The sequence below is a fragment of the Volvox carteri genome (assembly GCF_000143455.1).
Source record: "Volvox carteri f. nagariensis unplaced genomic scaffold VOLCAscaffold_100, whole genome shotgun sequence".
Classification (NCBI taxonomy): domain Eukaryota; kingdom Viridiplantae; phylum Chlorophyta; class Chlorophyceae; order Chlamydomonadales; family Volvocaceae; genus Volvox; species Volvox carteri.
The window spans coordinates 163112-178801 of NW_003307643.1; the positions used below are offsets into that span (position 1 = coordinate 163112).

The 15690-nt window shown below is 55.8% G+C and overlaps 2 protein-coding genes across 2 annotated transcripts in view; one reads left to right on the forward strand and one right to left on the reverse strand.

The window, feature by feature from the left end:
- The window catches only part of VOLCADRAFT_120018 (uncharacterized protein), a gene marked incomplete at both ends in the record, with an annotated part of 4277 nt that extends 3306 nt beyond the window's left edge, over positions 1 to 971 (reverse strand). The window contains 2 exons of the mRNA XM_002958630.1: positions 8 to 114; positions 779 to 971. Coding sequence (XP_002958676.1) covers positions 8 to 114; positions 779 to 971 — 300 coding nt within the window. The remainder of the gene's footprint in view (positions 1 to 7; positions 115 to 778) is intronic.
- Positions 972 to 1878: 907 nt separating this feature from the next.
- On the forward strand, positions 1879 to 9006 carry VOLCADRAFT_84560 (uncharacterized protein; the record flags this gene model as incomplete). Its single annotated transcript, XM_002958614.1, has 14 exons — positions 1879 to 2173; positions 2251 to 2330; positions 2403 to 2489; positions 2668 to 2718; positions 3305 to 3527; positions 4268 to 4314; positions 4918 to 5001; positions 6040 to 6129; positions 6627 to 6756; positions 7191 to 7347; positions 7700 to 7838; positions 8006 to 8238; positions 8494 to 8635; positions 8902 to 9006. Exons 1-14 carry the CDS (start codon positions 2047 to 2049, stop codon positions 9004 to 9006), a joined length of 1695 nt encoding a protein of 564 aa, XP_002958660.1. The 5' UTR covers positions 1879 to 2046.
- Between the last annotated feature and the right edge of the window lie 6684 nt (positions 9007 to 15690).

Below are 15690 nucleotides of genomic sequence, written 5' to 3' on the forward strand. Positions count from 1 at the left end.
GACACACAAGGTAGTTGATGAAGGGCGCCTGGGCGGGGGAGGACACCCGCAGCCGCCGCAGCGCGGAGAACATCAGGCAGCCCAGGGGGGAGGTCCACTGGTTGCCTCCGCGACCTGGGAGGGGGGGCCCCGGGGGGTGATGGGGACGGTGCTGGTGCTGCTGGTGAAGTTGTGTGTTGAGGACGGGGGAGGGGGGGGGATTAGGTGTAGCGACATACACTACATGCACAGAATTGGCTGCCGACAGGGGTGGTGGTGGTGGTGGTGGTAGTGGTGGCGTGGTGGTGTGGAAAAGTGGTGGTGTTGGGGTTTGAGGAGAAAAAAGGAAAACGAAAATGCTGCACTTCTTTTTGCAAAATGTCCATGAAGGGCAGGGCAGAGCAGGGTAGGGCAGAGGCGCGTGTGTCTCTCTCTCTCTCTCTCTCTACTGGAAAACCCTAGTCTGGGGACCTGGCGTGAACACTGGATCCTTTCCCTGCCCGTTTTGTCGCCTTCCGCAGACCCGTACAGACCCGCTTAAACCCCAACCCGCCGCTGCCGTACATTTCGTTCCACTCCTCATCCATATCGCAAAACCCTAAACCCCAATGGCTCTTTCATCTCCCCGTGACTCGGACCAACCCGAATTTAGTTCCTTTAGAGACCTAGGTGGCGCCATGTCCAGTCCGGCCTCTCCGGCTCAGCGCGCTCCGGAACCTTCCATAGCTCCCTCCGAAACCAATGGTTGCACCACTCGTACGTCTCCTCCGAATCGGGGCCTCAGTACCGCACCCTTTACCTTTGCCACTCGTTTGTCGGTCCGCCACCGCCACGACACCGTCCCCCAGCAACGCCCCATGGCTCCTCAGTAGCTCCTGTGTGGAGTCGAGAGTCGCAGCCGCCAGCAGCACGCGACCCATGGTTCGCGTGCCGCCCTCCGTGACTGGCTGAGCCAGACGCCGGGAGCACTCGGCGGCGTCGAACGCGGGCATCGCGCATGACGGTACGGCAGATGGATTGAGGTGCAAGACGAGTGCAGGCCCGCCAGAACCACCGGGTTGAGCGTCTGCTGCAGCGATCTGTGCGGCCGGAGTGAACCGTGGGTGGTCATAGTCAGCTGGTTAGGTGGCTGCTTTGTAAAGGTCACGTGGCCACGTTGTGTGCATGTGCATTTTAAAGGCGGACTGGCTGTGGCTGGCGTCATATGGCGGTTGGGCGGGTGGGAATCCTACATGCAAGGTCATTTCCAAAGCACCAACTGGATGGTTGGGGAAGGGAAGGGGGCACTGCGGTGTTGCAACGTAGGCAACGCACTTGGCGGCAATTTTTGGATTTCATGTCCCGCAATACTGTCGTGTATCGTGAACTACGCGGCGGTTGTGATTCAGTTATTCCCGTATAGACACTGTACCTCTTTAGCGACCTGCTCTACTCGGGCCGCATCGTCGGACGTTCGACAGAACGCAACGACGTGGTGCACGGCATTATTGGAATCCGACATGGTGGACGAGGCCAATGCTCTTGCTCCTGTCCGTGTTGAGACGGAACCAATTACAGCACGCGAGGTCGCAGGCCGTGCAATGTGAGAAGGCGATGAGCAGATTGGGTCCGTGCCGCTTGTGGTAAATATCGATGATCGGCGTTGGTGCCTGGAGGCAGCCAACGGGGCCCAAAGCGTTTGCCCCCAGCGCTCGCGACAGCAGAGGTTAAACCGCAGCGGGCTCAAGACTATTTTTTGCATATTGTTATGATATAACACATATTATACAGGTATTCGCTGAGCAACTATATGTTGCTCCAGTTCCGTACGTTAATTGGGACACAGGCAAGGATAATGGCGAAGGAAATGAGTCTCACTAATTGTTGTTGAATAGCAAATGGTTCCAGTGGAAAGCGGTGTTCAGCATGTCTTGTCCATCAGAGCCTCAGTTCATATTTCCGTACAATTGGGCGGGAGACAAAGCAAAGGTTACACTACCGCTTGGAAAGGGTTGAACAAAGAAGACTATGAAGCATTAGGTTTCTTATAGCTAGAAGTTAAGCCTTGTTCTATTAGACCGTCTAAAAATGCAAGCAACGAAGTATGTTTTGGTTACGGGTGGAGTCGTCAGCGGCCTTGGCAAGGGCGTGACGGCGAGCAGCATTGGAGTGCTGCTAAAGAATTGCGGATACCGTGTGACATCAATAAAAATTGGTGCGGTCGCCACTACATGGCGCGTCAAACTACCTGTCGCCGTCAGGAGTCCCTCCATCAGATCCCACGCCCCGTAGATCCCTACCTAAACGTGGATGCGGGTACTATGTCCCCATTTGAGCACGGAGAAGTGTTTGTACTGGACGACGGCGGCGAGGTGCGCCACACTGGCGGCTAGCACCATCGTATGAGGCCGCAAACTTAACTTAATTGAATTGGTTATCTCCAGGCAGACTTGGACTTGGGCAATTATGAACGCTTCATGGACATCACTCTTACCAGGGACAGCAACATTACGACGGGGAAGATTTACCAGGTCGGCAGAAGCACCACGTCCTGTGCCTTTCAGATAAAGCCATAGGATACTATCACATTTAACACGCAAATATAATCATGTGTGTTTTCGTGCCTACAGTGTTGGTTAGGTTAGTTATCATTTAGGGTTTTCACGATTTACTGTCTGTCCCCTGCACCCGTCCCTTTTCGTTGTTAAGGCAGTGATTGAGCGCGAGCGGCGAGGTGACTACCTCGGGAAAACAGTGCAGGTGCGAAATGATACGGGGGTTTTAATTCTTGAAAGAGACCATCTTGCTTCGTAGATGTTGTTCAACATGTATCGTGCACCTGCCTCACGTTTGGCGATGTACTCGCGGTACTGCAGGAAGGGAAATGTAAGCCCAAGTGGTAGCCACGGCTACATTTTGACCCTGGAACTTTAGCCTGCCTGTGTCTGAGAGCTCCTGAAGTTCGACGCTGTTTAGTGCCAGACCCCGCATGCTCTTCGACTCATCCACTTGCTAAAGCTGCAAACTACGTTTTTTCCTGAAAAGTACACTTCCTGTAAGCTACTGTACTAGTGTTTGTTTTTTCGTTTCCATAAACGGCGCCTTCATAGCACCTTCCATCCTCGTAGCTTCCTTTGCCGTACGCAAGGATCCACATGTATCTATTCCCAACGTTTTCTGTATGTAACCCACCGTGCCGTTCTCCACCTTTTTCCATTTGGGTCCACTCCATGCTGCCTCTGTTAACGCACGATAACTCTTAGAACCCGCTTTCTTTAAGTTTAAGTTTCTTATCCGTGCGCCCCTGGCCCCTGCGCTACACTTTGACGACGACGACATCACGCAGGTGGTCCCGCATATCACTGACGCGATCCAGGATTGGATCCAGCGGGTTGCCGTACAGCCCGTGGACGGCAAGGCCGGTGTACCGCACGTGTGCGTGATTGAGTTGGGCGGCACCGTGGGCGACATTGAGTCGGCCCCGTTCGTGGAGGCGCTTCGACAGTTTTGCATCCGCGTTGGCGAACACAACATTTGCAACGTGCACGTCTCCCTCGTGCCTGTCATTGGTGGGTTGAGTCCCGCGTGTTTTTAGCTGTATGTATGTATGTATGTATGTATGTCCTTAACGTCCTTTTGTGTCTCTTTGTTGATGTCGATCACGGCGATATTATATGTATTAATATACAATCCTGGACATCCCTTCTCCTTAGAATGCGCAGACTAGCCGGTGGCTTGCTTACTTGCCTGCTTAGGTGTGTGTATGTTGTTACAGGGTGGTTAACTTCGCCAGCGGCCCCCTTTCCCGGGGCAGTCCCTGCTCTCCCCTGCTAGAGGGGCACCCTAATCCGTCACCCCATCCGACTTCAGAATGTATTCGTTGGGTTCGGCAACTCACCACCAGCATCCAACCAAATCTAGCGGATCAACGGCGCATCAACTTAGTTCCTGGTCAGCTCGCAAGTTGATATAATCACGTCCTACACCGTCCATATGATGGGGGGCCACCTCCCATTTCATCACTCCTCAAACACCCGAGGAGCTGGCAGGCGGATTTGAACCCGGGTCGACTGGATCGACTGGGAGCAGAAGTCAGGCCTTAACTTCTGCCAGCCGCCTGCCTGTGTATATATGTATGTATGTTCCTCTGTGAGCTATTAAACGTTGTTTGGTGATACATCTGATCTCGCGGGAAGGGTGGTCGCTGTTGGGTGACGGTTAGAGGGTAAAGAAAGCCGTAATTCTCCCCTGTCGTAATTACGAATCGGCTGATCCGCGGACCCACGGGTCTGTCATCCGTCGCACGCAGGCGTGGTTGGCGAGCAGAAGACCAAACCCACACAGCACAGCGTGCAGGTGGGAGCAGTACCGTTCCGTTATTTGTTGGGTGTTTTCTGTTACCCCCCAACCACCACCATCACTTCATCCTGTGCATTACCCATCTATCTAGTATGTGCCTAAAACCCATCTATCTGTCTAATCTGGGTGGGGCTCCGGAGCCTGGTTTGGTTTGAATATTTGGGCGGTTTGGGCCATAAATGTCGCGATGACAACTTCAGTTTGGGTCCGTTGCCACAACCTGACTCCGACAAGTCACAAGAACGCAGTGAAGGACTGTAACGACGCAAAATGCCAAACTGGGCATCCCGGGTTACACCTTTGCTGTGTTACACTGCCAGGCTAATGGCCACTGGTGAAGCTAAATATAGACATCCCCCTATTTTTACGGCTTTGCTGTGTTACAAGGACGCTGGGGATTGCCGGGGGGTGGGGGATGCGGAGCTGCCAGCCCCGTTCCATAGCCCCCTCTTCCTCCACCCGCACACACGCCGACCTGTCCGCCCGTCCGCGCTCTAGGTCTGCAGATTTCCCCCTAAACCCACCTACCTATCCTAATGATACAACGCCCCGCTACCTTGCTACCACCATTATCATCACCGCCATTATCACCGTCGTCAGGTCTTGCGGTCGCTGGGCATCACCCCCGCGTTGCTGGCGTGCCGCAGCTCGCACCCCCTGGAGGAGAGCGTCAGATCCAAGCTGGTGTGTTTTTTAAGGGGGGGATGATTGGAGTTTGGGTCCGGGGCTGGGGGGGGAGGAAGGAGCTCGTGCGGGGGAAAGCGAGAGGCGCGGAGAGCCCCTAGACTGCCTCCTGTTTATGTGGGGTCTGTGTTCGTGTTCGTGTTCGGGTGGGGCTTTCCACTGGGTGATGGTGGAAGGGTTGGGTGGCGGGATCAGGGAGATTGCGGTGTATGTATGTATGTATGTATGTATGTTTTTATGGTCTCAGGGTTGGAGCCGTGATGATGAAGGCAATGCCGATGGCGGTAATACACGGGTTTTGACTTGACCGAGGCGAGCTCTACAATCCAGCGACGTGTTAGGATTTGGAAACCGGTGAAACTGTAGACGTTGTAGCTGGGGGATGTTTGGCCACTGGGCAGAGAAGAGGAAAGAGGAGGGAGACGGGGGAGTGAGACGGGTTGGGGGGAGTGAGCGCGTCTTTCTGGTAAGTGAGGGGCGGGGAATCTAAAAACACACACACGCGTGGGTGCGTGTGTTGGCTACCTGGGGTTGGAGCCTGGTGTGTTACCAGGTCACTCAAAAGAGCGGAGGTAGGGAACGGGGCGTGAAACACACCGGAGGTATTACGTTGGTGGGTTGGGGGAGGAGGGAGATTACGTAGAGGGGGAATGGCAAGGAAAAAGGAGGGGGGATGTATCATACGCAATAATGAACTCAACTTTAGGTTGAAGGACGTCCGAAGGGAAGAGGGGGGAAGGGAGGCGCAGTGCAGGGTTTGCACATTTGGCGATTTGCCAGGTGGATTTCGGTTGCCGGTGCCTAGCCCCAGCTTTGGCTGCTTTCCCGGTGTGTCCTGTACGACATTCTGTACGGCGTTTGCGACTCTGGTTTTTCCATTCTACCCTGATGGGCTCTTCTTCCATGATCTTTCCAATCCTGCCTAGTTGTTTCCTCCATAACAATACTAATAACTTTATTTTTTTAATAATTATAATAAATATTATAATGATATTATTATTAATTGCGATCATGATGATGGTGGTGGTGATGATGCAGGCGCTCTTCTGCAACGTGCCCACCGCCAATGTGCTCTCGCTTCACGATGTGTCCAACATCTGGAGAGTACCGTTACTCATGCAGGAGCAGGTGCGCGCACGTGTGTATGTGTGTCTGTTTTGGGTCTACGTGTGTGTATGTGTGTCCACCCGCCAGTCGGGTGGAATTCACGGGGTTCGGGGTGCCATAACCCGGAAGCCGCTCCCCCCTGCCGCGCCCTCCCCCTTCACTCTACTTCCTTTTCCATCCTTCCGATTTCCCCCCCCAACAGCCCTCCTCCCCCCTTTCCCTCCCTGCCTTTTGCTGCCCCGCGCTCTCCTCTCCTCCCCTGCTCTCCTCCCCTCCTCCATTTTCCCCCTTACCCCGCCGTCGTCTCCCCTGTTCACAGCATTTCACTTCCCTCTCCCTCCTCGTCCCCCTCCTTCCCGCCTTCAAGAACGCCTTTTGGTCAGTCCTATTTCTGGTACACTCTTGCCCTGGCAGCAGCTTCACTCGTTCGTGGTTCGTCCTTCCCCTTCTTCCCCTCCCCTTCTTCCCCTCCTCCTTCCCCCAATCCCCCCATCCATACCTCGGTTCCCCTGTTGCAGGCCGCGCACCACATTATTTGCTCCAAGCTGGGGTTATCCAACGCTGACAAACTGGATTTGAGTGCCTGGAAGGTGAACCTGGCGGACCGCTGGGACTCCCTGACCGAACCCGTGACGATCACGCTTATCGGTGAGCAGCGAGTACGAAGATGAAGCGTTCGTACATTTTGTATGTAGGTGTGTTATGAGATGATGGGGTCTTTTACCCGTTTCGTTCACATGGCCTTTGCAATACGTGGGCCTTGTTTGACCGGAAAAAACGGTTTTTATGACAACTACCTATGACAACTACCACCCAGTTTTTTCTATCGTTGCAGTGCATAGTTGCGTCGTATGCCATATTGTGATGTCCCCATGACCCTCTCCCCAATCCCCCCACTTCTCCAAGGATGTGGGGAGATATAACAGACGTGTGCTTCCGCATTCCCGCGGCAACGCAGGGTTACACGGGTTTACATACACCCCCTTCCCCCCTCACTCTCACTCTTCTGTGGTTCTGTGGTCCTACCACCTCCCACTCCCCGTTCTGTTCTCCGGTGCTTTCCTCCCCTTCTCCCCCCTCAGGCAAGTACACCAACCTCTCCGACGCCTATCTCTCGGTCATCAAGTCGCTCCAACACGCGTGTATGGAGGCCCGGGTCAAGTTACAGCTGGAGTGGGTGGAGGCGGCGTCTTTGGAGCCGCAGAGCAAGGAAGTGGATCAAGCGCTGTACGACGCAAGGTACGGCGTGGTGTTGGTGGTACGTGAGGGCGGGGAGATGTATGTGGGGTGGGTGGGTGATGTTGGTGGGTTGTGGTGTCTGGTGTGTGGGTAGATGTGGGTTGGGTGTGCTGTAGCAGCCGTCGTACAGTACGGCACACAGCATCAATGCATATAGGCGCTAAAGCGCGATTCCAGCATTTCGCGAGGCGTTTTTTTCTGGGCGGTCAGGTACTGCTACGGGTGCATGGGCTTGTGAGTTCATGTCGGCATGGCCGTGTTGTGACGCGTTCCATCCCTCTTTTTTCTCTCTCCCCTTCTCTCTCCCTGTGTGTCACACCCCTTCTCTCTCGCTGTGTGTCACTTCCTGCAGTTGGCAGAAACTGGTGGAGGCTGACGGTATCCTGGTTCCTGGTGGTTTCGGATCCCGCGGGGTCGAGGGCAAGATCCTTGCCGCCAACTACGCGCGAATCAACAAGAAGCCATACCTGGGCATCTGTCTGGGCATGCAGGTGTGCGAACATATGTATGTCTGTGTGTGCGGTTAAATGACAGGTAGCCCACAGGGCCGATTGATTGGATGCTCCGCAGCATGCGTGTGTGTGTATGGCATGACGGTCTGTCAGCTTCACGGTCTGCCTTCCCCGATCTGTGTCTCCCCTTGTCTCCTCTTGCCCAGATTGCCGTCATTGAGTTCGCCCGCAACGTGTTGGGGCTGACCGAGGCCAATTCAACGGAGTTCGCTCCCGCCACCCCGAACCCCGCCGTCGTCTTCATGCCGGAGATCTCCACCACTCACAAGGGTGGCACCATGCGGCTTGGCGCGCGCCGTACTGTACTGCAGACCATGAGCTGTATGTCTGCAAAGCTGTACCAACGGGAGCTGTACATTGACGAAAGGCACCGGCACCGGTGGGACCAAGGGCTGGTTTTAGAGGGCTGGTGTTAGAGGGTGTGTTAGGAATTGTTAGGAATAGACCACACCGGGGAAGGCGATGGGATGATTGGGGAAGGCGGCTGGCAACGTTTTTGTTTTCAATTTTTGGTTTCAGTTTTTGCCGTTGATTAAGGTCGTGTTCGGAAAATTATTGAGAAATAATATTTATAGTGGCAGAAAAACTTAAACTTAAGCGAACATGCTTGTGTTTGCAATTTGTTGTCTCACAGGTACGAGGTGAATCCCGATTTGGTCCCTAAGCTGGAGGAGGCGGGACTGCACTTTGTGGGGCGTGATGAGACGGGCGAGCGCATGGAGATTCTGGAGCTGGCGGATAACCCCGCGGACCACCCCTACTTCGTGGCGGCTCAGGTCCGTGCGTGTGTGTGTGCTTGTGACTGGGGAGGGGGGAAAAGGGAGAGTGTGTGTGTGTGTATTGGTTTGGTAAGCTGTCTAGGCGGGTCTGTCTAAAGAAAGCTCTAAAAGCCTTCAGTCCTCCGCCCTCCAATGGTGTAGTTCCCGCTCTCTTGAAAGGTCATTGTTGCGTCCTAAAGCACACTCCGCAACCATGACGCCAAATGTGACGTGCTTTGTTTTGAATGCTCCCCGTCTGCCACTGTCCTTTGCTCCGTCCGCAGTTCCACCCCGAGTTCAAATCCCGGCCCGGAAATCCCTCTCCGCTTTTTCTGGGCTTCATTTTGGCGTCGGCGAAGAAGCTTGACTCGTACCTCAGGTGCGTGTGACGCACCTGGCTGCTTCAACCTCCCGGGGGAGGGAACGGAGGAGAGGTTACACAGTAGGCTTACTTAAACTTGTAGCACAGTGTTCGAGTGCGTGTTTATGTATGTGTATATATATATGTATGTATGTGTGTCTCCCTCCCTTCGGTCCTGTGGAGAGTCGCTATGTCGTATAATTATGTCGTACATATATGTCATATTGTGCAGGGGTTGGGGAGAACATTTCAAAATGCTTCTGTGCTTTGCTGATGTTTTGAAGTGTTGGATTTGGCTGTCGGGGTGGCTTCCCTTGGGTACCACCTTGGGTACATGTGTGCTTCTTCCCGCCTGCCCTCCCTGGACTCGGTTCCATTGGCTCTAGCCCTCTGCCGTTGTCGCTCGCCCGTTTCGATAACCGGGGCTCTTTTTCCACAGCCCGAACGCTCACCTAGACCTGGAACCGTGATCTTGAGAAACAACGACCCCTATGGCATTGTGGTAACTGTTATGGTATTCAAGAGTTGCGCGAGTGACGAGAAGGAGTGCGGTTGGTTACTCGCGGCTACCCGCTGTCTTCCCGCCTCCGCTGCGGCCTTACCCTCTTCCCCCCAACATACACACATACATACACACACACCCCACCACCACCACCCCACCCCACCCCCAGATCTCGTGACTTCCCTCGGAGCCCCCTCAAGGTGCCGCCTGTGAGCAGCTTGGAGACCCTCAGTGTGCTGGACAGATAGATGAGGCGGCCACCGCCGGGCTGCTGCGGGATTAGGGTTTGCCCTCCTGCCCTCCCAGGGGTTGTTAATAATCAGTTTAGGGACGGGGTTTTGTGTGGTTAGCGCACCGCGTGGGCTGTGTGCCTTGTAGGGTTTCATGGATTTGTTTGCGTGTGTTCGATGTAATCAGGGGAGAAGTCTGCAGCTGAGACGAGTGCGAGGTGTGGCCTGGACGTGGGGGCCTCCCTGCGTTGAAGGGGGGGTACTATGTGGTAGGCGAGTGGGGTCGTGTTGTTGGGGTCTAGGTGTGTCGCGTGGCGTGGCTTTGGGATGCAGTTCGCGGTGGTGGTGGTGGTGGTGACGGGGGTTGCGTATTACGGATTTTTTGAAGAGGGAGATGACAAGGGGAGTTCTTGAGTGCTTAGGGAACAACGGGCTTTGCTCTTGGTGGGCAGTGGTGACGGTGAGGGCCTTGTGCCTTACTGGCCTGTTGAGGCCTATAAGTAAATGCAGTGATGATGAAGTTAAGATATGTTTTGTTGGATTAGTGGGTAGGAGTTGGTAGCTCTGCGGTTTAGCTGTAGGTTCGGATTGGGGAGGGGAAATGTGGGCGGAAATGGCGTACGACCGGAAAGTGGGTGAATGATCCCAATTTGCATCGTACATTGCAAAGTGAGCGCAAACATGAGCTCCAAGGCCAGTGACGCCCATCGGATTGGGCGGAGGTTTGCGGGTAGATGAGGTACGGGCTTTACTGCTCTTAAGGCAGTAACGTAAGGTCCACCCCCAACGTTTTACAATTCAACGAATTTGTGTGCCTGAATATGTAACGCGTTGCTTGAGGGTTGGAAGGGTGAACTACTGAAATCAACACGCAACTTACATGATATAGCCATAACTGAAAATACCACAACACACTCAATGCAAATAACTTTTAGGGAAGAAATTGGCAGACTCCATAAAAGCTGCCTTGTGGCCTTGCTGTTGTTCAAATTCATACCCCCGATATAGTGTACATATGTGAGGTACAAGACCATATAAAACAAAGTTAAGATAGAAACAAAACGCACAATCTTTATTGTTTGCAGGGTCTAGTTTACTGTTACAACTGAACACAGACAACTGCCGAAATTGTGAGTCGATGCAACGGACAACAACGGTCTATCCACCAACCGGTACCCGTCCTGTCCAGTGTCCCCCACCAGCATGTCGTTTCCCCACTGTCCAAAGATCCTAACTCTGCTGACCTGCGGTGACCCGAAAAGTTGTTACCTCGAACTACCAACACTGCTAACTCTTCGCAACGCAGTCACAACACACAGCACCAATAGCACTTTTAGCTGAGGTGCGGGGAATCACAGCCCAAGCCAGCCGACGCAGCAAATGCCAGCTGTCAGCCATCCGTCTTGTGTAAACCTCACTCTCGCTTGTCCACCACTCAGCTACGCTACGTCCCTTCTCTCCTCTTTCTAGCTCGACGCGCGACAGGAGGGCCTGGCAGAGCCGCGCTTTATCTTCACTTCTCAGCGATTTCCCCAACTTTTTCTCAACCAACTTTCCCTCTGTGCAGTTGGCCTTCCTCCACTTACAGCATCAGGTCAAGCGCCCCCAATTCTCTCAACCGTGACGCACACTCTGCCTGCCAAAACGCAAGCTAGTAGAGCTCAACTACCAAAAATTTAGGATAAAACGCCATGCAAAACGGAAAAAACTGTGAACACTCACCCGTAACACGTGCAATTCAAACACAGCAATCCAAATACGGCAATCCATTTTTTTCAAACTCGCGTTAGCGCTTCTCAGGTGCCATGGCCCAAGACAGGCCGCATTACGATAAAAACAGCAGGATATAAACACGGTGCCTCCGACTACGCGCAACTGCTGACGTGACTAGTCCTCAACTGCCGACGCAATCGCACCTAAATATTCCCAATATCTCTGCTCTTAACGCTGTAAAACCCTAGTTCGCCTGCCTGCCTCCTGGGTTTCATGTGTGGAACTGAGGGCTGCAGGCCCCTACGTGACAGCCCTAAAATGATAATGACCCGGCGATGACCTGCTAATGCACTGCCGACCTAGAGCTGCCTTCGGAACCCTGTTATCAACGGGTTTTCCTAAACCCAAGAGACCCACAGGGCCAGCCCAATCCAATAGCCGTCAGTTGGTACGCTTGATTTAGGAGCTTCTACAATCCATGTGCAACCAATCTCCGCTCAACATGTCACAGATGAAACTGCAACGACACAACTAACGGCCCGCCACCCAATTCCCTCCTTGTGACCGCAAACCTTAAGCATACCAGGTAACTAACCCCCTTAAAGCCTATCGCCGTTGCTTTTTGGCCCGCAAGTGCTGGGAGTGCTGTCGCTGTGCGAGCTGATGCTGATCGCCGCTAGCCGTCTCGGCCCATTGAACACGTTTCCGCCTTTCTCCCGCCTCCTTGAAATGCGGCTCTCGTGCGAGCTGGCCTCCGTGACGCTGCGACTGCGACTGCGGCTGTGACTGCCGCGGACGGGCTTGCCGCTGCGACCGCTTGGGCTGTTCCTTCTTCTTTATCGTTCCCTTGCCTCCATGCGGACCTGCTGACGCCTTCCGGGTTAGAGATCGCCGGCGGACCCCACCCATCCTATCCGTTCTCCCAGCCACACCTTGCACCGGCCCCTCTTCATCCTCCTCCTCGTGGTCTTCTTCATCCTCCTCCTCATCTGACATCTCACCGCTGCTCTCATCACCACCACCGCTCAGCGCACTGGAATCCCACGGAGGCAACTTGGCCCAGGGCCCGATCCGTGGCATCCGATCCCCGGGATCACCATCGCCATCGCTACTACTGCCGCCCTCCTTTTCCTCGTCGTCGTCTTCATCGTCGTCGTCTTCATCGTTCTCAACCTCCTGCCAGATCCGCCGCTGTTGTTGCCGCTCCAAGCGATCTGCCCCCCGCTTGTCCAGGCGCACCTGCTGCTTCATCCCCCCGCCAAGTTGGTTGGTGCCTCCGCTGCCGCCTCGGCCAGCCGCTGGCACGGTGGACACGGCCTTGGCGCTCGGCGCAGCTGTACAGTCCCTAAACCCTCGAAGACCCGCACCCCCTCCGCCATCCCCTGCAGAAACAACCACTTCCACAGCCTCAACGGCCCTCTTAAGACGACCTCCACCACCGTCGACACTGCCGTTAACGACTGCTGCGACCGCTACCTGCCGGCGGGAGTCCGCTGCCCTGAGCTGCAACAGCGGACCGCCAACTGGCACCGAGAAGCCCAACACCGCACCACCCTGCTGCGACTGCGGGTGCTGGTGCGGGTGCTGTACTTGGTGCTGCTGGTGTCGCTGCAGCTCGCCGGTGAACCGTGCGTGATGCGCCGAGAAAAGGGCGCTGTCCCGGAGGACGCGGCGGCGGTGACGAGGGTGGTGGAGCACTTGGGGCCACTCCAGCTCCACAACGGGGCGAAGGTCAAAGAGGCCCTATGAGGTGTCCAGGAATATTCAGGGGACGCGGGCCCCGGGGATTAGGCGGCGTGTAGCAGGGAAGACATGAATGATTACTATGGATGGCGGGAATGGTATGACGTTAAGAGACAGGACAGGACAGGGTAAGCATTAGGCATTAGCCAAAAAGCTAACTCGGAGGACTTTAGGTGAATTTGAGGTGAAGAAATTCTAGGGCGGAACAGGGAATGTCAGCTCATTTTCTTGCTTGCCAACTCACACTCGTGTGTGGAAAGTGGCACGCAAAGAAAATAGGAAACCAGCAGTGCTGAACGGACTATATGTGGGCGAAGAGGACGTGGGACCGCCGCCGCTACCGTCAACAAACTGGCGATCCATCCAATATTGTCCACCCATGTTCATCCACCCACGTTCATCCCTTCATGTTAATCCATCTGTTGCTTCCGTTAAGTCGTGATGACGACCATCAGCACTAAGTGCACGAAAACGTCAAAGCTGCAGGACAATCCATTGCAAGAAACTTCAACAACTACCGGCGAGCTGCGAACGAGGCGTCAAGTCACGCATGACATGGTTTGCAACTCCGCTTCCGCATGCAAGCGCCCTTACCGGTGCGTACGGCGCTTCGTACACCAGGACGCCGTCCTCGCGCTCTTTCGGCAGCAGCGGCAGAATGGACGTTTCGCTCACGAAGCCCTCGGGCAGCCAGCCAGGGTAGCCCCGTGGCCGCTTGCGACGCGGCTGCTCCTGCTCCTGCTGCTGCTGCCGTGACTGCAGCTTCTGCTTCTGCTGGCGCGACCGTACAGCCGCCGCGGGCGCCTCCCACAAAGGCTGTTCGCCACGTCTGGTCATGACCGCCGTGCCACTCTCGGACAGCACGGGAGCACTTCTGTCGGCTCTGCCTCGGACGCAAGCTGGCACAGCCACTACCGCTGCCACCGCAATGCCATCCTCACCAATGCATGCTGCCGTCCTGCCGCCTGCCGCTCCCGTTCCCAGCGCCCCGCCCTGCTGCTCCTGCTGCAGCGTTCTACCAGCAGACCGCTGGCCCAGTTTCGTCTTCTCCTTCTTCTTCGCCGTCAGCTCCGTACTCTCCTGCACTGGTGGCGCCAGCTCGTGGGGTCGCGGCTCATGTGCCACCTGGCCGAGAAGGACATGCAGTGCAGCGGGTTGCGGTTCCGGCTCCTGTAGTTGCACCCGCCGCCTCTTCACAGTGGACGGCGCCGCAGCGGCCTCGAAGGAGGCAGTGCCGCATGTGTTACTGTCGACGGCAGCGGCAGCTGCGTCACCTGCAGCCACCTCCGCGGCGGCGGCGGCAGCCGCTGACGTCTTGGCGGCAGAGGCCGGTGCCAGCTTCACTGCAATAGGTTTCAGCAGTGCGGCTGGCTTGGGCTGAGGTACAGCGCTAGTTGCCTTGGAAACAATCGCAGCTGGCAATGCCGCCTGCTGCTGCTCCTGCTCTTCCTCGCCGTCGTCCTCCTCGTCAGAATCAACTCCTCCCTCACTCTCATCCTCCTCGGACGAAACGCCAAACGCTGCATTCCAGCTCAGCGGGTCCTCCCCTTCCTCCTCCTCCTCGTCCTCCTCCTCCTCGTTTTCCTCCTCCTGACCACCTGCATCGACCGTTCCGCACGGCCGCTGCGATTCAAGGTCAGCCGTTGCGGACTCTGGCAACGGCGGAGCCGCCGCCGCCGCCGCCGCCACTGCCGCCGCTGGCTGTTGCTGCTTCAAAGGAGCTTCTGCCGCTGCCACTGCCTGCGGAGCCTCCGCTGCCAGTACCTGCTGCGGCGGTGCTGCCCTCCGTGCTGGTGCAGCTGTTGTCGCTGTGCCACCCTCCTTCATCTCCACAGCTGCCTCCTCACCATCCTCGCTCACCAAATTAACAATCTCTGCCTCCTTCTCAGCCACCGCCGTTGCCGCTGTGGGCGCTCCAGTCAGCCCTGCTGTCATCCCCTCTGCGGCTACCACCTCCGCGTCGCTCTCCAACTCGTCCTCGTCCGCACTCTCTTCCTCCTCCTCCTCACCCAGCGCCTCGTTGCTTCGTTCCACATCCTCATCCGTGCCTACGTCTTCCTCTGCTCCATTTGAAGCAATCATCACCACTTGCTGCGACTGTTCCTCAGTTCCACGGTCCACATTGTCAGCAGCCTCAGCGGCATCGCCTGACGAAGATGCAGGGATATCACCAGCTCCAGCGGCAACGACATCGCCAGCAACGCCGGCTGCGTCATCAGCAGCGCCAGCAACGGAGGCTGCAGTAGCCTTTCCAGGTGGGGCATTAGCATCCCTTGCGGCGATGCCAAACGCCGCAACCGCATTCTCCAGCTCGTTCAGCACCATCGCCGCCTCCGCAGCTGGCTTCTCCTTCTCCGTCACCGTGGCCAGCTCCTCTTCCTGCCCACCACTCGCTGCCTCCAGCTCCCCCGGTTGCCCTCTTGGAGCTTCGTCGTCCTCCTCTTCCTCTGACGACGACGACTGCTGCTCCTCCCCGCCGTCAACCACACCAGCATCCGTAACTGCCATGCCATCTGACGACTCC